The sequence below is a fragment of the Netta rufina genome (genome assembly GCF_964035555.1).
Source record: "Netta rufina genome assembly, chromosome: 19".
Taxonomy (NCBI): domain Eukaryota; kingdom Metazoa; phylum Chordata; class Aves; order Anseriformes; family Anatidae; genus Netta; species Netta rufina.
Genome location: NC_140143.1, coordinates 11783926 through 11806002, shown reverse-complemented (window position 1 = coordinate 11806002; position 22077 = coordinate 11783926). Strand labels below are relative to the sequence as shown.

At 47.3% G+C, this 22077-nt stretch overlaps 1 protein-coding gene across 1 annotated transcript in view; it reads left to right on the top strand.

Annotated features, from left to right (window-relative positions):
• DNAH9 (dynein axonemal heavy chain 9) overlaps nt 1–22077 on the top strand; it is a gene marked incomplete at both ends in the record, with an annotated part of 197253 nt that overhangs the window by 6204 nt on the left and 168972 nt on the right. Inside the window, 13 exons of the mRNA XM_084298353.1 lie at nt 388–518; nt 2649–2860; nt 3056–3289; nt 5471–5638; nt 7583–7699; nt 9080–9230; nt 11326–11440; nt 13362–13430; nt 14646–14772; nt 17241–17496; nt 18543–18784; nt 20481–20616; nt 21879–22075. Coding sequence (XP_084154479.1) covers nt 388–518; nt 2649–2860; nt 3056–3289; nt 5471–5638; nt 7583–7699; nt 9080–9230; nt 11326–11440; nt 13362–13430; nt 14646–14772; nt 17241–17496; nt 18543–18784; nt 20481–20616; nt 21879–22075 — 2155 coding nt within the window. The remainder of the gene's footprint in view (nt 1–387; nt 519–2648; nt 2861–3055; nt 3290–5470; nt 5639–7582; nt 7700–9079; nt 9231–11325; nt 11441–13361; nt 13431–14645; nt 14773–17240; nt 17497–18542; nt 18785–20480; nt 20617–21878; nt 22076–22077) is intronic.

The window sequence follows — 22077 nt, the reverse complement described above, 5'->3', positions numbered from 1 at the left end:
GGCTGTTGTTCTCCCATCAAAGTGGGCTTTAGATGCTCAGGAGACAGGGCAGGGAATTCCCTTGGGCCCTTGAAAACATCTGTGATGTGTTGATATGGGCTGACTTAGGGCAAAACCCAGCCCACAGGAGATCTCTCACTAATGCCTGCAGAAATAACTGGTGGCTTCTCTCAGCAGTAGCGGAGCTGCCAGCATGGTGGGTCTCAGTGCCAGCTGTCTGTCCCGCAGGTCTTGTCCGTGCCTCCTTCAGAAGCTTCTTACTGATTTCATTCAGCATTGAGACTCAAGCTGAAGGGGATCCGGAATTAGGGCCAGGGAAATGGATGGTTTGTGTGGACAGCTGATGCTGACCCAATACGGACTTGTAACATGTCTTGGGTGTCGTAGGTGTGATGACCTGGAGTACATTTACAGCCAGCTGACGACAAGGAAGGTCAGGAACATGATGGAGGTGCTAGAGAGAATTGAGAGCAGCTACTTCCCAGTCTTCAAGTCTATGCTTATGGATGTTGAAGCAGGTGAGGTACTGGGGCAGCTTCAGCCTATCTGGATGAGTTGTGCTGACTTCTGGCCTTTGCTTATATCCTGATTTAATAGGTTTCAAGCTGAATATGTTTGTAATGGTGCTGGCCATTAGGAGGTCATTAGGAGGTCACTGTGACCATGGGGACTGCAACCACATTGCTGGCCCTGTTGCTTTTTTGTGGCGTGAAACTGGTCAGCTTGTGCTTGTTCTGATGTTTTTTTGTTTGTTTGTTTGTTTTGTTTTGTTCTGTTTTGTTTTGTTTCTTTCCATACTGGAACAGGGTTGATCACTGGTCTGTTAAGCTAGACTTTTCCCAAAGGTCAGGGTGAGCAGATCTGGGAATTCAGTCTGTCATAATAAAGCATTCACAGCAATGCAGCAGGAATAGCCTCAACTGATCTGAAACACGGTGTACCTTGAGAGCTGATTTCACCAGGTCTTGTGGTGTCAGTCTGCACGAGAGGTGTCGGGGGTGAGCATGGCCTCCCACCCTGACCCTGCAGGCTGTGCTGTGCAGGATTGCTCAGCTCTGCTTATTCTGCCCCGAGAAGCCTGGTGTGTGGCTCAAGGCACCCCAGTGACATTTGGTGGGATTGAGCTGTGTCTAAAACCTCTATAACCATGATGCAGCGAATGTCTGAGCCATCAGTTTTGTGCCCTGTCTGAAAATTACTTAAATTCCCCTGCAAAGCTGCACAGAGGATCTTTATGCAGTGAGCTGTCTGGCTATGTCCTCATCCAGAATGTCCTCCTAGAGCGCACAAGGTCTGGCCAGCCCACAGCTCTCCTTGCCACCTTTTCAGATTGTTGCAAGCAGCTGAGTGGTGTGGATGGCCTGTAGGTGGTGTTGTGCACTAGCAGATCCATCTTCTTTTCTTTATTTTGCCATTCTGGCACAATTCAGTGAGACAGGAGAGCTTTGAGCAAAAGAATGAAATAATTGCATTTTCTAGTGTAGGGAATTAAAGGCTTTTTTTTGTTGTTGTTGTTGTTAATAAGAAGTTTGGTAAGGAAGGAAGCATATTTTTCCCCGTTAATTAAGCAGACTTCTGCCTTAAACATGAAGTTATATGAAAGTAGCACAATCTTTATTCCAGTGCGCTTTGCTTAGGGGAGTTAAGTTCATCCAAAGGAAATACTACAAATTCCCCTCTGCAGTGAGAAGCAACGTCGTCCTACTGCTCCATGCCCTGTAGCTCTCCATGAATGACCCTCTGCATCCATCTTCATCCCAGCCGTTCAGGCTTTGCTAGCTGTGTTCATGATGGCAGATAATGCTGTTCTTCACTTCTTCACATAGAAACATTTAATCTATTAAGGATGTTTGTCACACTACACATTGTACAAGTTATTTGGGCTAGAGAAGCACCCCCTGTACCAAGAGTTCATTGTTAATTAATTCTTTAAGAGTCTAATCAAAATACAACAAATATTAGATTTTAGTACAGCTACAGCAATACTAACTGGATAATCTGGGCTGTAAGTGTGAATTCCCATTACAACACAGATCAGATTTGTTTGCATCAGCTTTTTAGTCTCTGTCCCTTTCCCTGGTGCTGTGCTCTCCCTGCTGGTGTGGTGGTAGGGCTTATGTCTGCGTCCTTGCATCCGTGCTGGGAGGGCAGTGCTGCTAGTTGGGGTTTCTTCTTCGTCTTGGATTTTGGGGTTATCTTTATATGCATTCAGATACTTCTGTCACTTCTTGTTTGTCTATGGATTTAATTACATAATGATCACGTGTTTGCTCTGTAGGATAATTCTTTAGGGTAAAGTCACACAGATGTAGAAATCAACTCATGTCAGGGTAGCTGAAAGCTTTAGCTTAACTTGCTGTTGGACAGCTTTGCTTTACAGTGCTGGGTCAGCTTCTCCCAGTGGTTCTCTTGCTTCAAGTGGCCTGGCCCCAGATGGGTGCTGTAGACCTGGCTTTGTTGCCTTGTCCCTTGCCGTGCTGTCAGTTTGTCTCCTTTCCTGATTATTGCCTCAGATGAGCAGTGGTCAAGAAATTTTTTAGTGCATGGGTATCTGAGTATGTGTTGTGCTTGCTGGGATGGTTTGCTTTCTGGCCCATAACCTGACACACCACAGCTGGGTGGGATTCACCAGTTCTGCTTTTTCACAGCTTTGACTGAAGCCCGGGACATTCACCTGCACCTGATGCCCCTCAGACGCCATTTGGAGGCCATAGAGAAGGCTGAGTTCAGCAAGGTGAAGCCTCTCCTGCTCCCCCTGCTCCACGTGGTGTGTTTGGCCTGGGTCACCTCCCAGCACTACAGCGTACCCGCGCGGTTGGTAGTGCTGCTCCAGGAAATCTGCAATCTTCTCATCCAGCAGGTGCGTGGCCATCACTCTGCTGTTTCCAGAGGGCAGTTTTTAAAATAATGTCTCCGCTCTCTTCCTCTCCCCAACCCATCTGTGGCAAAATGATTTTTTTTAAGCCAAGTTTAACTTGAAACGTGTTCAGCTCAAGAAGTGACTGTTTGATGGGATGGCAGAAGTGATCTCTTTGGTGTGATTTTGCTGTTCCAGGCCCTGGCATACCTGTCTCCAGAAGACCTTCTAAAAGGGGAGATGGAAGAGAGCCTGGGCAAGGTGCAAATGGTGCTCAGCATCCTGAATGCATTCAAAGGGGCATTTGAGGACAGACGGGAAAAACTTCACACATATTATGCACCAGGCCAAGAAGTGAAGGAGTGGGACTTCCACACCACGATGGTGTTTTCAAGGCTGGACAGTTTCCTGAAGAGACTGGGGATGGTGGAGGTGAGGATCTGGTCCTGAAAGATATTTCAGGCCTTCAGAAGAGCTCTATAGCCATGAATTCACTTGTTAACACCTTCACTGGGTGCCAGGGGATGAGGCTACTCACTGCTCATAGGTCTTCTGTAGCAGCAAGTCTGGGACCTTGCTTTACCTTGCCCTGCTCAGTGAATGAGTGAGCTACACAGCTGTGTCCTTCTGTTCATGTTGGGACGTGTGTTTATTCTTCTGGAGAACCCTGTGGGACTTCCCTTGCCCTCTGGGGCAAGGGAATGGGGATTACTGAGGGCTGTGGATCAAGCAGTGCCGTCTCTGGGCCCTGTGCTCCTGCAGCTATCAGACACCCCAGAGCAGGGTCCTGCCTGGCTGGGAGAGGTCATGCATGCCCCTCAAGGCTGGGCACCGCTTGGCTGTGCTGTATGGGCCCGGGGAGGAGCAGGGGCACGGTGCTCACCAAGTCATCCCTTCATACCCCGATGATCTGTCAACCTGGGGTGCTGCAGCTCCCATTTACCTATTTAAAGGCAGATCTGGGCTGCTATTCTGCTTCTCTTGTTCTCTGTAGTGGAACAGAGGGTTTTACTGGCTGAAGCAAGTTGTATATTTTTATGAATTATTGAATTAACTGTGTTGAAAATCACCATGACTGATGACTGTTTTAAAACTATTCATAACAGTGGTTTCCAGTAAGGTTGGCTGTGCAGTAAACCAAATTATGCTTGCCAGTGTAGAGATGAATATAAATAGACATAGGAGTAACTGCAGGTCATCATGAGAACAATATGAGTGACACTAATTATGCTCTGTAACTCTCCAAAGGCTCTGGGGCACTGATGGCTCATTGCTTGGTTACTACGAAAATGGGCTACAGAAGAAAGTCATTACGGAGCGTTTGAGGTGCACGTGCACTGCCGTGGTGGCAGAGAGTGGGGCGTGATGTCCCTTACCTCCAGGGACAGTGAAAGGCTGCGACGTGTGCAGTCAGGTGGAGGATCTGGAGGGTGCTGAGATGTGAGCTGTAAAATGATAATTAACAGCATCACACACACTAGCCTGTTAATGAGGAAGGCTTCCTCCTCTCTCTGTCTCTGTTTCCTCCTCTTTTCTTTTCAAGCAACCTAGTAAGATGAAGTGAAGGGCAGCTGTTCTATCTGTTACTTTTGCCTTACGAAGTGTTTGTTAAAATGGATGTTCTTTTTCTACATAGCACACATGCATTTATTTTCAAAATTTTGTATAGGCTACAGTTATGGGTGCACAGTTAGCTCATGAACATGTGCAGAGAGAAGGGCTCTTTCCCCCACATTATTTTGCTGTTCTGCACTGCTAATGTTCTGTAAGCCTGCTGCCTGGCTAGGGTGGCTCTGTGCTGGCACCCTACCCTCAGCAGTGCAAGAGGATTCAGCAATTGGTTCAGCAAGCAGTTGTTCCCTTGTCTGGAAGCCATTCCTGATAAGCCTGGCCCTGGTGGGAGCTGTAAGCACATGGCATCTCCCCGCTCCTGCCTCAAGGGTGGCACTGAAGTCTGATGGTGCCTTGGCGTAGCATGGGAGGCTACGGACCACAGGCTGCATCCCATTTGGCAGCCCCATCCAAAAGGCGTAGCCACTGGCCAAATGCTGCCTGTTTGGGGTGCTGAGCTCTGTGTTCAGGGCTGTCCCTGGAGCTCTGGATGGCTGCAGGTCCATCACTGTGCTTGAGATCAGCACATTCCTGCTCGTCCTCTGAGGCTGCAGACCACCAACCAGTCCTCGCTTCCCCACCGAGCTGGACTCAGTGGTGGCAGTGCTTCTGCCTTGGCTGGATTCTGAGAGGTGGCAGCGGGGGGTGGTCAGGCCCAGCCGGGCTGCAGAGGATGGGAAGGAAAAGTCCCTCCTACCCACCTCAGTAGAGATGGGCCTCATGTTATTTTGAACGTATCCCCTAAATACTCTTAAAAGCAATTTCACAGTTGGCACAGTATTTCCAGTGGCAGCTGCAGGTCCCACCAGAACGGGATGTGCTGTGTGCAGCCATCGGTGCCTGTGGTGGGCAGGATCCAGCTCCCCCCTTCCTGCTTGTGCTGCTCAGTGGTTTGCCTGGGGAGGTCCCACAGCATGACAGCGAGTGCAGCTCCCTGGTGTGACAACTGTTCTCATTGTCTTTGTCATCATCTTAACCTGTGTGTGTCTGCTGGCTTTGAAGGACCTCCTGACAAATGCCTTGGACCTGATGAAGCTGGAAAAGATAGAGTTCAGCGGGATTAAAGGGAAAGCCCTGAGTCAGCAGGTCCTGGATGTGTATGAGGAATTCCAGGAGGCATACAAGGTGTTTGCAGAGCGAACCTATGACTGTCTCGACCTGACCAACACGGTAGGTGGGACCAGCCTGCAGGAACACCAACACCATGTATGTGTTTTCAGAGCAGCGATGAAGCCTTAGTCCATGTGCTGTCCTACTGTCATCTTCCCACCTTTTCGTTCCTTTTGGTATGATCTGATCTGTCACTGCAGAGAAAACTGTCGCTGGGAGCCACTGGCCTTTTCTGCAGAGATATGGGAGCTCTTGCAGGTTCATAGAATCATAGAATATCCCAAGTTGGAAGGGACCCACAAGGATCATCAAGTCCAACTCCTGGCACCACACAGGTCTACCCAAAATTTTAGACTATGTGACTAAGAGCACAGTCCAAATGCTTCTTAAATTCTGACAGGCTTGGTGCAGTGGCTACTTCCCTGGGGAGCCTGTTCCAGTGCCTGACAACCGTCTCGGTGAAGAACCTCTTCCTGATATCCAGCCTGAACCTCTCCTGCCTCATCTTGACGCCATTCGCTTGGGTCCTATCAGTGGTGATTAAGAATAGATTGGTGCCTGTCCCTCCACTCCCCCTCATGAGGAAGCTGTAGGCCGCAATGAGGTCTCCGCTCAGCCTCTTCTTTTCTGGGCTGAACAGGCCAAGTGACCTCAGCCACTCCTCATACTTGTTCCCCTCTAGGCCCTTCACCATCTTCGTCGCCCTCCTCTGGAATATTCCCAGTCCTCAAAGTCATGGCTCAGTGGCCATGCAGATCCCAGATGCTCACACTAGCACATGTCATACAAGCAGGGTACAGCAAGTGAGCTGCTGTCCCCCTTATGGTCCTACTCTTGGCCTTGACACCAAGCAGCATAGCCTGGGTAGGCTATGAAGGAAGGATAGGAATGGCATTACTGAAGGAGTCTTTGTCCTGTGATCTCAGAGTATCTGATTTCTTCTGCTTGTCCAATTTGCCCTGGGATCAGTTTGCTAAATCTAGCTGTCAGGACAGGGTTAGGGCTATACATGAAGCCAGAGGAGGGAGTGCTAAAACAAATGGCCATAGTGCAGCTTGGTGGTGAGGAGCTCCTGTCCCACGCTGCTCATGGGGCAGTAGGTGTCCAAATGGAAGATAATCCTGGAGCAAAATCCAGCAGGCTTCTGACTTGCTCAGGTTTGTACTGAGATGAAGGGTGAGCATGCTGGTAGTGGGATGCAAGGCCAGTGCCTTGTACCTAGAGTGACAGGGCCTGTCTGGTGCAGTGATGGGCAGCTTGCACTTCACTCCCTGTAGTTCCCAGTAAAATCTCTGCAGTGGGAGGCACAACCCTAGTGCTGGCTGGCTGGGTCTTGCTGGGAAACTGCTTGCCCCACATTGCTCCTTTTTCAGGATGGAGGGCATGGAAGGAGTGGTGACAATGGCTCTGCAGAGACTGGCTTGATTTTGGTGATCCCTTGGCCTTCTTTGTCAAGCTCATTCTTTCAGTGCCTGAGTTTTCTACCTTCTGTTACCTCTTGTTTTCAGCTAAAACATGGTATCTGGTTTTGCTGAAGCTCAGTGATAGTAATAGTAAAAGCTGTTGCCTTGCATTTTGTCCTTCCAGATAAAAGACATATGGCCTAATTTTTAGCCACTTTGTCCAAATTAGAAATGCTGAAGTCTCATAGTTTGTCAAACCCAGTCTTTGATTTAGGCTCTTTTCCTGTAGGAAAAACAAGCAAACAAACAAGCTTTTGCTCTTCAGCTTCAAAGGATTTATTACAATCAGGGCAAGGAAATTAGTGCCAGAAGATGATGGAAGTTGCAGAAGCAGAACTGTTGAAGTTGCAAGGACCTCTGGAGACCACTTAGTCCAACACCCTGCTCAAAGCAGGGTCAGCTAGAGCAAGGTTGTGTCCAGTCAGGTTTAGTATTTCCAAGATTGAATATCCCCAAGGGTGGAGACTACACAACATCTCTGGGTACCTTCATGGTGTCATTTCACAGCCATTTCATGGCTTGCTGTTCTGCCTTCCTACAGGATTTTGAGCAAGATGCCTTTGATTTCCAGCAAAAAGTAGAAGACATGGACCGGCGGCTGGCAACTATTTTCATCCAGGCTTTTGATGATGCTTTGGACTTGGAGCATGCCTTTAAGGTTTTTATGTCACATCCATTTTGTAGAAGGGAAATCAGGGAACCTACAGGTAGGCTGTGCAAGAGGAGGGCAGGCAGTACTGTGCCTACAGGTACATGGGGCTGGTGTTTGCTGACAGTGGGACAATGAGGCTTGTAACTTTGGGGCTTTTCTCAGTGACACTCAGGCTTACAGGTCCCTCACAAACTGTTAAACCAGAGAGCTGCTAGCAGGGTGTTTGCTGAAAGCTTTGGGAGTATATGTGCTCTTCCCATGAAGACGGACAAAATGGAGCTTTGTTCAGTGTTTAAGAAATTGTTCAAATCATGCTTTCAGTTGCCAGTTTTATTTTTCTGTCCATGAGTTGGAGGAATTATGCTTTTTCTAGTTTTTTCTAGTAAAAAATGCTGCTATGAATTGGGTATTACTGTTAATATACAAACATCATAGAATGGTTTGGGTTGAAAGGGACCTTAAAGATCATCTAGTTCCAACCCCCCTGCCGTGGGCAGGGACACCTCCCACCAGACCAGGTTGCTTCAGCCCCATCAAGCCTGGCCTTAAACACCTCCAGGGATGGGGCATCCACAGCTCCTCTGGGCAGCCTGGGCCAGGGTCTCACTGCCCTCATCAAGAAGAATTTCTTCTTAATATGTAATCTAAACGTACCCTCTTTTAGTTTAAAGCCATTACTCCTTGTTCGATCACCACACCCCCTGATAGAGCCCTTCCCCAGCTTTCCTGCAGCTCCCTTTAGGCACTGGAAGGGCACTGTGAGGTCTCCCTGGAGCCTTCTTTTCTCCAGGCTGAACAACCCCAGCTACCTCAGCCTCTCAAAACAGAAGAGTTTCTCCAGCCCTCTGAGCATCCTCATGGCCCTCCTCTGGACTCACTCTAATAGGTCCGTGCCCTTCTTATGCTGGGGGCTCCAGAGCTGAATGCAGTAGTACACAGGTGTATTTCAGATTTCAGTTCTGGAAGCTCAGGTTTTCTAGAAATAAGGCTATTTTATTTACCAATGAATCAATCTTGCAGAAAAACTAAATGGGTATTTTCTGAAAAACCTTAACATAAGTGTTTGTTGAAACAATTGTAGAAAATGATAGTATTTATCTTCAGGTTATTTTTGAGAAAATAACAAATTTTGAAGTGTTTGAAAAATGACAATTGGGATATGGTTCACCTGCAGAGAAAATGTGAGCTCTGTAATAAGGGGAGAGCTATCTGGAAAGAATAGAGTAAAGAAAAGAGAGAATAGGTAAAGAAAAGAAATTCCCCTTCCCATGTGCCCCCTTGTTGCACATTAGTGAAGCACTTGGGTTAGTGAGGAAGTCCCAGTGGATTTCTCTGCAGAAATCAGGGTTGTGATTGTTTTCCCCCTGCTTTCTTTTCCTTGCACAGTTGCTGTACATGTATGGGAGCCTTTTGGAGCGGCCAGTAATCGCTGCAGATACTGCTGACAAATACTCTGTCCTCATTAGCATGTTCAACAGTGCTTTGAATGATGCTAGTTTGATCTACTCCAGGCACATCCAGGCAGAGCTGGAGCTCGGTGAGTAAATTTGATTATATAGATAATTGGATTTAGATGAATTTTTTGGGGAAAATAATCTGTATTTTCTAGGGAAACCAGAAAACCACTGCAAAAATTTTCAGCTGCTACATCTCCTGGTGGAAATGGAAATGCCTGGGAAATCTCTGTTCTTAGTATTAAAGCAAATAGTCTGTTGGGGGGCAGGAATATCCTTTTGTATGTGTATACATGGTATGTAGCTCAGGGTGAAGATACCTGCTGTGTTTTTCCCCTAGCAAGGGTGTGACAAGAGTTTTCTCTCCACATTTATGTGCTGCCTTTAACACTCCATGGGGCTTGAAAACCCACTCATGTGCTCCACAATGTGAATTTACAGTGTTTCCCTTGCAATACTGTAAATACAAAGTATGCAAGTGGGAGTTCGTAACCAAAGGTTTAATCAACCTTCTCCAGGTTTAGTATTTCCCATGTGTGCTGTAACAGGAGTGAATGGGTAGGGTTCTATTAGATTATGCATGGATTTTTGAGTAACAAACCATTCACTCAACTCAGAAAGCTTGTACAGGAAGCAGACAAGATCCAGAAGAGGCAACATTGGTGGAATTAGCACAGGTTAACAAAAGGAATGAGGAGATTAATTTAAGGGGGGTGTGGTGCAATTGCCTAAAGTAACTAGGAAAATAAAACTGACATTCACATTTTAAAGAAAATTTACAGCATTGAAGAGGCTTTCAGGGTAGGGCGTAGCTGCATTACCTGAGTGTTCCCTAGGCTTCCAACCTTAGATGCTATCGTGATGGGGGAACCTGGTGTGCTAGCTCTGAGGAACAGTACGGAGCATAGAGTGGAGTGGAGACACCATGGCTGGGCTCTGTACCAGGTGGGGACTCAATTGTTCTTGTGCACACCGAGACTGATAAGCTTCACTTTTTGCTACCCTGAGCCAAGGACCTGTCATGTTTTGACAAATGCTGTACCCTAGTGTACTTTTGCTCATTATAATATCATTATAATACCAAAACACATCTCCATCTCTAAAGCTACCTTCCTCCAAGGTGCAACCACCCCTCACTGAGCATGCGCCCTGAATTTCTCGAAGCCTATACCTTTAAATAGAAATGGGAAAACTTTTCACCAATCATAACTAAGATATGCTTGACTAGAGGCACTTAAGCTCCACCTAAGAGATAGAAAATAATATAAATTGGACTAAGAGAGAGGGGATGTCAGGGAAGATACCATCGTTAGGGGAGATACCATCCTGAGGGAATACACCATCCTGAGGACCTCCTGACTCCTGGGATCATTTGACGGGCTGAGGCTCTCTTTTCCCCCCATTGGGATGCCTTTGCGTGAGATTTTGGTTATACCGTGTGTCTCCGCAGAAACTTGGAAATCTCTATGGAGTTTTTGAGCCTTTTTAACACGTTAATTTCCAGGCTGCACGCCTGTGTATTTCATGCATGCTAGCTTGCTTTTGCAGACCGTAACTATCGCTGGCAATCCAAACCTGTGTACCTGTTGCTGTAATAAATTGTGCACTGTTCCTAGCCGTGATAGTTCTCACTGAACGCAACTAGAGTAAGGGCGGTTATATGTTATTGGTGAATCCGTGACCGTGCTAATTTAGTGAATCTGACCAGACCCATAATAGTTACTGCATTATTGGGGAATCTGTGATTGTGATAGTTCAGTACCTGGAATCTGACCGGACCTGTAACAGTTAATTGGCTACACCCCTTCACACGACAGGGTGTTAAGTGGATGTGAGACAAGATGGTCAGAACTAGCTCCTGGTCAGAAATCCCTAAATCAGTGGTTGGGGGGAGCAGGTAATGCATCCCAGGCAAAGGATGCCTCTGTATCAGCTCCATTTCTAATGTTTACTGGGCTTCTCAATTGATTGGAGATGTTCCCAGGTCCTTATTCAAGGTCCAGAGGCACTAGGAATCCTTTCCTGGTCGCAGACCTGCATCAGTGGATGAGATGCTGGGATTTAAGGGAGCAAGCTGGGAAGTCAGCATGGTTTTATGTAGATGAGTTGCTTTTCATTCATCTTTGAGGTTACAAATGCAGTATTTAGACAACTATCATTTCAATCTGCCCCCCCCAGGATCCCCTCCTGTGCACAAGAACATGCCGGTGGTAGCTGGAGCGCTGGGCTGGGCTCGGGAGCTGAGAGCACGAATCCAGGCACAGTTTGGTTGCTTCCGGCACATCACGCATCCGTGCGTGTCTGGCTAAGTCTTTTATGACCATCTTGATACCTTTTCTCTAATTAATCTGATTTTCTTTCTGTGTTGAATGTTATTCGATGGTTATAGCTGAAATATTTCTTGGTCAAAGAGGTGTGAAATGATAGTACTGGCACTTTTCAACTTCCCTACAATCTTTTTTTAAGGAACTCATTAACTGGATTTGTTTGGAAGTGGTTAAGAGGCACAGTGGGGTATTACGTGGACTTTTCGGCTTTCAGGCATAGTTCTAGGTTACAATTGAAAGACATATTGGAACCTTTTCCCCAGCAACCCCACTGCATGTGTGTTCCAGCACCTCCTTGGGAACAATCCAGTCCTGGGCTTCCAGCTCTGATTCTGGGATTGCCCAAGCTGTGAAGCGCCTTTGCTTGGGTGCTCAACTGGTGCTGGGCTGGACTCTTTTAAGATAGGCCAAAAGAGCTGAGTTTCAAGTTGGTGAATACGTGAGGACGTGACCTGGGCACTGGCAGAAGACAACTTGCTCAGTGTTAAACAAGGGAGAAATCTCCCAAGACCTAGGAAAGAAACTAGTGCTGGGATATTTTTCACCCGAATGTTTGTTCTTGTGGGTCTTCTTGGAGAAATGTGACCCCACACTTGCATCTGCCAGCTACCACACCTGATGACACCACCTGTAGATTTAAACATTGATGAGACAGCATATAAAAGTGCCATAAGCAAAACAGTGTCGGACATAGGAAAACTGAAGACACCCCAGGGACTGAACCTTGTGGCTCACAGCAATAGCTTTACTTGTGCTAGAGGTGATTCTGAGTAAATGGATCCACTTTTTTTTTTTTTTAATGTGCTTGACCCAAATAAGCCATGTCCATTAATGTCCAATATTTGCAGCCTTCTCTCACTGTGTGCTGCCATTATGTAAGTGTCTTTAACTGCACTGTTATTCTGCAATAATACAGACATCAATGCAATGAGATAGGTCCTCGGACCATCCTCAGCACAGAGCCCAGGTTATCACATCCTGTTTGAATCTGAATAGCAAATTTCGCAAACCAAGAAGAAGGACCCAGACCTGCATTTTTCATTAATTTTCTTCCCTCTGTTTAGAGCAGTTAATAACATGCGTGCAGCAGGAGTGACATGATTCTGTTTCCTGCAGTACAACTTGGAGAAGGATTCAAACAGAAGAAAGATATTTTTGCTGGGGCTTGATCACTGCTTGTCCAGTGGTGACCTCTTGAGCTCTTCCTGTGCTTTCAGCTGAACTTGCAGTAGACAGAAAGTGTCCTTTGAGCTCACTGGGAGTTTGCTAGGTTTTAAGCTGATTTAGTTTTTGTCAAAATATTCTCCAAAATCAGCAACTATTTTCAGGAATGTTGGAAATTGTGGGTGAACCTGTAGAAAAATTCTTAAAATAATTACTTTGACTGGTTGCCTCTCTCGGTTTGGAGGCATCTGTACAGCCTAGGTAGTGTGGCTAGTGTCCTGACTCCTACGCTGTGGGATGTCTCTGCTCTTCCTCGCTCCTGTGGTTTATGGGACACAAATCTTTAAACTCAAAAAGTGCTGTTTGGTAAACAGGGGTTGCCATACTCTGTGTAAGCCCAGTATGTGAAGCTGGGAGCATTGGATATGTTCAAGAGGCCAGTGTTCCTCCAGTAGTATTGATCTCTTCTTCCTCCCTGTATGTGGTTCCTATTTTGCAGATTGCCATACAAACACACGAGAGAGGCTGCCCAAGCCCCAGTGCACTCTTTGTGCAGCAAATTGATTTTTGGTGATATGATGGGGTGAAATGCAATGTCCCCAGTCTGCCCTACAAATTGAAGGGTGATCTCGGGGAGGGGGTGGATACAGACTGCAGTCTTACAGAGCTAAACACACGTTTCCATGGGCAAAGTAATGCTGAGCTTTTTTGTTGTGCTACCAGCTGCCTGGACTCTGCTGAAGGAAGAAGGGTGATAGAAAAGTATGAAGAAATACTCCAGCTGCTTGACAGGTAAGGGGTGGTGCAGGCCAGGCTGTAGCTGTATGAAACAATGTTCTCTAACCCACCTCCCAGCACGTTTGCAAGCCCAAGGCCTGGGATGTCCCTTTCTAAGTCAGAAGAGGTCTTCTGATGAGAGAGGAGGAGGAATCTTTTTGCTATATGCCACAGTCTTTCTGTGATGTCTTGCAATGTAAAACTTTATTAGAAAGAATGGGTTCCGTGCAGCCTAGCATTGGTCCAAGATTCTGCTGGGTGTAGAAGCTGCTGTGGTAGAAAGCTGCAGTTCACTGGCAGTCTGAGCTGCTTGTGCCCATTCCCAGCATGTATCCACACTGGCTGTAATACGTATTTTCCACAACTCTAAGTAGATTTATTGTCCCTCACTTAGTGACTTTAATTTTGACATTAAATCTGGACTGATCACTTTGAGCTTTCCCTTGGGATGAGACCACCTCCCCAGTGAGAACACATCTCTGCAGGGCCTGCTGTCTCTCAGCAGTGAAGAGAGCTGAGACACCTGACCCCTGGGGAACACCAGGCAGGTGGAAGCAGCCCTGTTCCTAATGATCAAAATAAGAAAAAAAAAAAAAAAAAAAAAGCTGATAGTTGTGGTGCAGCCTTTCAGAAGGGGAGATCCTGGGTGACTTCACCAGAGGTGCTTTCTGGGTGACATTTCCCAGAGCACTCAGGTGACAACGTGATTCAGAAGGGACTTTGTTGTTTGGGTGGTTGGTACCGTACAAGTCATGCGAGGAAGCAGGACCCAGTTTCAGTCCCCAGAAGTGTCACTGATTTCTCAAAGTGCTGCATTTCCATGAGGCTGATGGTCTCCTTCTCTAAGAGAAATGAGATCAACTGCATCCACCCCCCATGATTTGTATGGTTTGAGGCACCTGTCCTGCATAGACACTTGGGAAATGCCCAGTAGTTGTTTATCTGTTAGGTTAAAATATCTAACTTCAGGCCAAATGAGCAAGTATATCTCCCAATCTGTTAAAAGTGGTACTTGGGTGTTTATCCTCCTGACTTGACTCTGTCACTGGTTTGGGGTATTTGTCTTTGGAATCAAGTTAATTGTGGGAATGGTGTGGATGAGTTTTCCCATCCTGCATGTTCTTCAGCCCTCAGAAATGGACTTTCATTTAATTATACACACATCCTGTGGGCTCAGTAGCTATATGGTGGATTTTTTATTTTTTTTTTTTTACTTTTTTTCCCCTACAGGTATCAGGAAAAGCAGTATGTAGACTGGTCCCAGACGGTCTCTGAAAAATCACAGTACAACCTCGCTCAACCACTCATCCGACGAGATCCAGAAACCAAACTGATCGCAGTCAATTTTGATCCCCAGGTAAAAACTGCTGCCAGCTACCATTCCTGCCTGTCTGTGGGCATGTCTTCCTGCTGTGCAGTTTTTTTCTCAGTGTACCCCGTCATGTAAGTGAGATCTGGTGGGATTGGCATCAGATCTGTTCTGCTGACATTTGTGGAGTCTCTTCTATGATACGTAACATGATTTTACCATCCTCTTTGTGGGCTCTATTTCCTGATAAATTATCAGGATTAAGATATAAACAGGGCAAATTCTAGTGACAACCAGTCACAGAAAGTCCCAGAGTACCCAATGTTTAACTGGTGTTGGCATCTTCAGATGAGACTTGCTACTGGTTTGGAGACTGTTGGAGCATCATCTACAGAGGAGGGTTCATGTTATGTGTATGTGAACTCTGGGTTTCCTGGACAGGTATAAAATACCCCATGAAGGATTTATTTTGTTACTGCAGTATTGTGCCTGTTGGTTTTCCTTTATTGCAGTGCATGAGGCTTAGAACAGATTTAAGATCTTTTCTCTGTCCCCTAGGGTTTCTCAAAACCCTGTCTTGAGCTCAGGTAGGATGGACCTTTTCCAGGGCAGATACCAGTAGTGGACTAAGAGCCTCTGGGGCCTGGTGGGAGCCAGGATCTGTGAAATGTAAAAATGCCATTTAATGGGGAGAGGTGGAATCTTAGGGACTAGGGACATGTTGGCATCAAAAACTTCTGTTTCCTGGGGTATGCTGCAGTTAAAATGTTTAGGTTTTACAGCTCATTCAAGCTTTGCCCTTAGCCAAAGGATTTGTCTTTTTCCTTGGAAGCTCCATGCTAAGGTGGGAGCCAAATGGCCTCAGGGGATATTTTCCAACCTGGTGAGAGGATTTGGAGCCTGTGATGTGCTGAGTATGCCTGCTCTCAGCCCTTGTGGCAGTCTTTGAGTGTTTCTGCACTGCTCTTCTCATCTTTTCACACTGAGGACTGTCCAGTGCCCCAGATGTCTGTTTAGCTGCCCCTTCATCCCCTTCAGAATAGATGTGAGCACCTCATTTTGCCTAGAAGAATGTATTTTCCACCCCTTCAGTGTGGAAGAGTCTTCCAGAACTTGCCTTCAACGGAGGAAGGAGAGTGAGGAGAAGACAACTCCAGACCCATGGTGGGGAAGTCCCAGACCTTCCAGTACAAAGAAGAAAGGAGGAGAACTTGGCTGCATCTCTCTTGCCATCTTGTTCCCTCAGCCCCCTGTGTTTCCCTTTCCTCCCGCTCCATTCTCATTCAGCCCCCTTTCCAGAGTGCCCTCTGCACCCTTCTTCATCCCTGCTTTCCTTCTTCTCATTGCATCTGTTGTTACTTTGGTACTGAAGATGCTCTAAGTGTATTATGAATTCACTTCCCAGGAAGTGTGCTGTCCATGTGTCTTGGCCAGTTCTGTTGGGTGTCACATTTTGGCTAATGTAAGATGGTGCTGGGGAGATTTCAGGAACCCCTTCCTGCCCCTGGGGTCACCCAGGGCAGTGACTCCTGGCTGTTCAGTCCATGGATTTATGGCTTCACCTTCTTCTGTTTATATCTGCAGCTTCCCAGTTTTCCTGTCTGAAATTAGGGCAGGGAATTGGGACTAAAGGGCACTACTAGAATGGGATCAGAGGGTGATTTCTTCCCCATGCCTTCAAAGGAAGGGATGACACAATCTGCCAACCTAACAAGAGAGTGATTTTTAGAGAGCTGCCCCCCAAGCTCAGCCACAGTCAGGAGTGGTCCTCACCCTGGATGCTGCCTGTACAACATGCCAAATTTTTGTCGCCCTCTCAACATGTGCAGTTCCAGGAGCACTTTACCAATAAACTGAATGAAGATTTTTAGTCTTAAAAGTGATATATCATGCTGGAAGATCTCACTGTTCTTTTTGTTGCAAGAATACATTTATACTGGGTTTATAATTTAATAAACCCTCTTAGTGTAGCCCATCACTATTCAAACATGCAGTGGCACTGAGTGCTTTTGGTTGGGCTAGGAGAGGTCAGCAGCAGAGGGCTTTGCTGGAAGGTGGACACACTGAAACAGGAGTCGCTGGGTTTGGGCCATGGTATTTGTTTATATTTTAAAGCCAGTCAGTCCCAGCAAAAAAAACAGAACCAGAGTCTGGTCCATCTTATCTTTTTCTAAGATAACTGTTTGCTAAGCTCTGCTCACAGACAAAATATCCCTGAAAGACTATTGATGAGCATGGCTGAGAGATTCAGAGTTCATCATGGCTTTTAGAGGCTGCATGGCTTTGCTTGCCTGGTTGTTAGCAAAGCTGTCTGTCTTTGGCAGGAAAGAAAATCAGAGGCAGAGATCAAAGGAAGACAAACAGTACAGATTATGAGGTGTCTGGGTGCTTTTCAGAGCATGCAGATTTGTGAACGAAACAATAGAAAAATCCTAAAACATTCAGAAATGATTGAAGAGCGTCTGCCAGTTAAATGGGGAGGATTGTCTTGTGTTCAGCTCTGTCTTGTTTTCCAGCTGTTGTCAGTGCTGAGGGAGGTGAGCTACCTGTCCGGCAGCCAGATGGGAGACATCCCACCAACAGCTGCAGCAATCTATTCCTCCAAGGAATTGTACCGACAGATGGTGGCCAACTTGGAGCTGATGGCGAACAGATACAACAAGATCCTGAAGACAGTCCTGGAGGTTGAGTACCCTTTAATACAGGGGGAGCTGCAGGATATTGACCTGAGGCTGAAAGAGGCAGAGGAAACACTGAACTGGAAGATGGAGGGTGAGCTAGCTGTGTGTTAGGGAACATGAGTACCCTTGGGTCTCATCACATTCTTCCATGTGCCCAACATCTGTCACCTGGTTCCCAGCTGCAGTTCCCAGCATGGCAGCAGAACCAGTGCTGGGGAGATGAAGGGCAGTGCCCTGCTTACCTGCTGTTTTTCTGTCGCCTTGCTCTGCTGGGGTTGTGGGTGGGATTCTACTCCCTTCAGGTTCAGTCTAGAGAGGACCAAATTTGGGTTTGTAAGAGCTTGCAAGGCTGAGATTGAAACCTCTGCTTCCTGTTTGTGCTGGCCACCCTGTGCCAGCCCAGGCAGCCCTTGTGTGGCTGCATGCCTGTGTACCCAAGGTGCTGCTTTCTCCCAGTCGTGCAGGGAGTGGAACCAATGGTCCAGCCATTTGGCACTGGGGTTGGCTTGTCCCAGTAAGGGGCAGGGCCACCTAGATAACTTTTCCTGAAGGCTGAAATACTGCAGCTGCAGGTCCATGCAGCTGCATGACTATGGCATGATTTAACCAGTGTTCTTGCTTGATCAGTTTTAACTGCAAAGCAGAACAGAGGAAGACAATTTGTTTCCTTTTGGTGAAAGCAAACTGCTCACTGGTGGAATATACATTTCTGTCATCAGGCTTGTGGTATGAACAAGTGTCTTCCCTTGGGAACATGCAAAGCAGAAGACCTTATGCTGAAGAATCTTAACCAGGGAGCTCTATTGCACAACACAGATAGAGGGATTTTCCTACCCTAAGTTCTCTGCATCTAAACGCAACCCTCACTGGTGCCTGGGACCGTGCTGTGGGTGCAAGGTCCCTACTCTAGTGATGATGACAGGATTGCACAGCCTGGTGACTGTGTTGTGGCTTATTGAGGTAGGACAGAGCTGGCAGCAGCCTGGAGCAGGGAGTTGCTCTGTCAGTTGTGATGGTAAGTCCTGCATTAATGATGGGTAAGAAATACACGAGACCATAGGCCAAAAAGTCTAATGGTGTGTGAAAAGTTGTACCAGCAGCTCTGAAAACACACTCAGTCATTTCATTTCTGGCCAGGTGTGTGGGATCACATCTATGTGGTGATGGATGCTGTCCATGACCTTGAGCGGAGGACACAGAAAGCCAAAAACAATGTTGAGGAAATCCAGACCATTGTGCGATCATGGGGGTCACCCATATTTGAGAGGAAAGATGGTAAAAAGGAGTCACTGCTGAACCTGGATGACTGTAAGGATCGTCTGGAAAAGCGCTACGGCCTGGTCCGAGAGTCAGGGCTAAGGATTCATTCACTGCTGAAGGTGAGGGGTGGGTGTGATCCCCAGGGGCTTGTTGTCTCATTACAGTCTCTGTGTCTCTCTCTGCTCTGTTGAAATTGTCCAGACCTATTTCAACTTAAAATTAACTCTCAACTCCTTTGCAAGATTTATCCGGTGTTAATTAACAACAGTATTGATGAGTGAGCTGGTGTGACTGGATGGTGTGGTAGTGCTGACTGGGCACTGCTGGAGACCCAGTTCAGGGCAGGAACAATAGCAGCTGCAGCCCAGTGAACAAGCCCTAGCTCTCGTGGAGCCGCTAGAGGGGAGTCACGCATCAGGCTTTGGGATCCCAGTCAGAGGACAAATCTCCCTCCAAAATATATATATGAAAATACAAAGGCAGCTGGCTGCAGCTGACCTTTCAGTTTCAGAATTGTTTTCCCACTGAGGGAGCAGGAGGTTATGCTGACAATCCAGGGAAAAGCTAAGTGACGGGAGAAAAGGTGCTACCCAAAATCGTGTGGTTTTCCAGCGACACTGCCATTGCTGAGTCTTCTTTGGAGTGCAGGAGAAACCCCAAAGCTCTGCTTCTCACCTGCCTGGTGTGATGTGCTTTGCAAGTTGGGCACAGCACTTTGGCTGAGAGGCCCTCTCCTGAGGGTCATCATCTGGCCTTGGACTCTGGAGAGAGCTGGCTGACCCTCCCTGGGACACCAAGCCCTTGCTGCTCACTGTGCCTTGCTGTCTGCAGTCAGTCCTGGGCCTCTCACGCCCTTATCTTTGCAGTCAGCTGGGGCAAGGATTTTGTTCTGCTGCCACTCCTGTAACAGGCTCAGACCCCTCCGCCTACCACCCATAAGATGAGGACACCTCCTTTGGGGGGGGACAAGGAGGGCATGGGCTTGTGGTGATGGCAGGAGGGCAGGTGTCACTCACATGGTGGCACCGCCAGAACTGTTTGCAGGGGCAGGAGAAGCAACAGTGAGGATATGGCAGGGCAGGGGACCTGATCACAGCAGAACCTGGGAGGCTGCTGAGATGGGTAGGGAAGTGGGTACACAGCCTGGCCCCGTGGGGATGTAAGGAGGAAACCCTGGGGGGATGGGTCTCTGCTGTGACCCAGAAAACCCTGAGTTTCCTGGCTCAACTGGATGAAGGGAGCACAGTGGGCTGAGGAGGGAGGTTGTTGGCAAACCCTTTGTCTTCTGCTCCCAACCTTTCCCTGTTTTTGAGGTTTTTAAAGAAACCCTTTCTTGAACTTAAAAGCTCTGTGGTCTTCTCAAGATGGCTGTTTGTAGGGCAGAGGTGTAAACAGTCTGCCGTGAAGGCCTGGTCCACTCAAGGTAACAAAGAGATGCCCAGAGCTGGATTTTCACGCACTGAAATGAGCCTGTTAGACCCTTGAGCACTCTCTGCCTCAGGTGTGCAAAGCAGCCTTGACCTCTGGGACTTCAAAGGAGGAGGAAAATATGTTGCAGAGCTGCTAAGTCTCTTCTGCACTGAGTTTGTTTTTACCTTCAGTTATTTAATTTGTTTCAGGTTACAAAGCAGTCTGTGGCAGAAGTAAGTAGTCATCTGTCTAGTCAGATGTTAGTAGTAACATCTGTCTGGTTTCCAGTCCGTCCATGAGGCCAGTATCCACATGCTTACTGGCACTTGTCCACAGCTGTGAGCAGCTCTCTTGTAGGACAGACTCAGCCCTTCTGTGTTTGAAGGTGTCTTCGTCTTCTTCCAGGAAAATCAGAGTCTCTTAACTGCAGACCCAGCATCTGATGTCTGGAAGGCCTATGTGGATTATGTGGATGAGATAGTCCTGGACGGATTCTTTACTGCCATTGAATGCTCACTCAAGTATCTCCTGGAAAATACAGGTAACTGATGGTCCCTCTCCTCTGGTCATGGTGCTGTGGTCTTGCCTAAGGGAGGTTTCCCGCTTTTCTTTGCAATGGGAGCAATGCAGTTTGTGGCTGGGGTCAGTGGGTTGTGCTGGAGGGGAAGGGAAGCGATGGCTTTTCTGTCTGTCTCTGTTGGGATTGCAGCATTTTGAATCCTTTGTGCACAGCAGAGGTGGGTTGCACTGAATGGAGCTGGAGGAAGAAGCATTGCAGAAGTCAGGTCTCTATTACTTGTTTCTATTCTGCACTCTCCCTTGTGTCTAGGAGTTGCTCTTTTCTTCCTGAGTTTTTACTGTGCCTCTTGTACTGTCAATAGCAAGCACTGGGGCAGCCTCCAGACAGGGTGGGTCTCCTGGTCACAGGGGGGAGGGATGGAGAGGACAATGCACCATTTGCAGGGATTGGACAGACAAAATCGAGGATTCATCCCAAGTCTGTTCTACCAGCTTGGACATCACCCATCTCCTGCCTTCCTATGCACAAGGCATCAGGGTTTTACCATCTTCCATTTGTGGACAGTCTTATGAGCTGGTTCTGCTAATGAAAGGCATGGAAGAAAAACTCAGTCTTCCAGCATCAGTCCAGTGAAGAGAAGAGGTGGGTTCAGGAGTCAGCTGTATCAGATCTCCTGCCTAAGGCCACTGTGGAGGTATGCTAACTCTGCTGTGAGCAGCTTGTGTTTGGCTAAAGCACATCCCAGAAATGCTTCCCTCTTGGATGTGAAGACACACTGAGTTGGAGAATTGAATCAAGTTCGTCACCAACATGCACATAATTTCACATTTGAATTTGGCTTCAGTTTCCTGTTGCTGTGGGTTTTTTTCATGCCTTTTTCCAATAAACTAAAGTGCCTCTTGGGTTTCTGATGTTTTTCTCCTTTGCAAGTACTTATGCACTGTAATTGTTCAGCTCTCAAACTCCCTTTTGATTAGCTGAAGAGCCTGGTCTCTTTAAGGCTTCACTCCAAAACATTTTTTCCAGTTCATAAATCATTTTTGTCTCATCTGTTCTCCAGTCTGATCTCCTGTAGGTACTAGAACATCAGCTAGTTTGCCAGCATCTCCTCTGGGCTGTTTGCAGGCATAATGTCACAGGACCCAGTGAGCAGGTGTCTACAATCACATCTGCCTGTGTACTGATGGAGCACACCGTGTGCTTTGTGGTGGATGTTAGTGGTGGCCCAAGATCATTTTTGTCTGCTTGTAAAAGATGCTGATGTCTCTGGTCTTCCTTACCAGATCCCAAGGCAGGACTTGCTCCTGTGTTTGAGGTGCAGCTGGATTTAGTGATCCCAGATGTGATTTTTCGTCCCTCCCTGGACCCTGGCACAAATGATGGCTTCTATGACATGGTGGAAGGTCTTCTCAATGACATCTACCGGATCTCATCGCTGGTGCCCAGGCTGGCCAAGCACAGTGGCTTCCCCCACTACCAGGT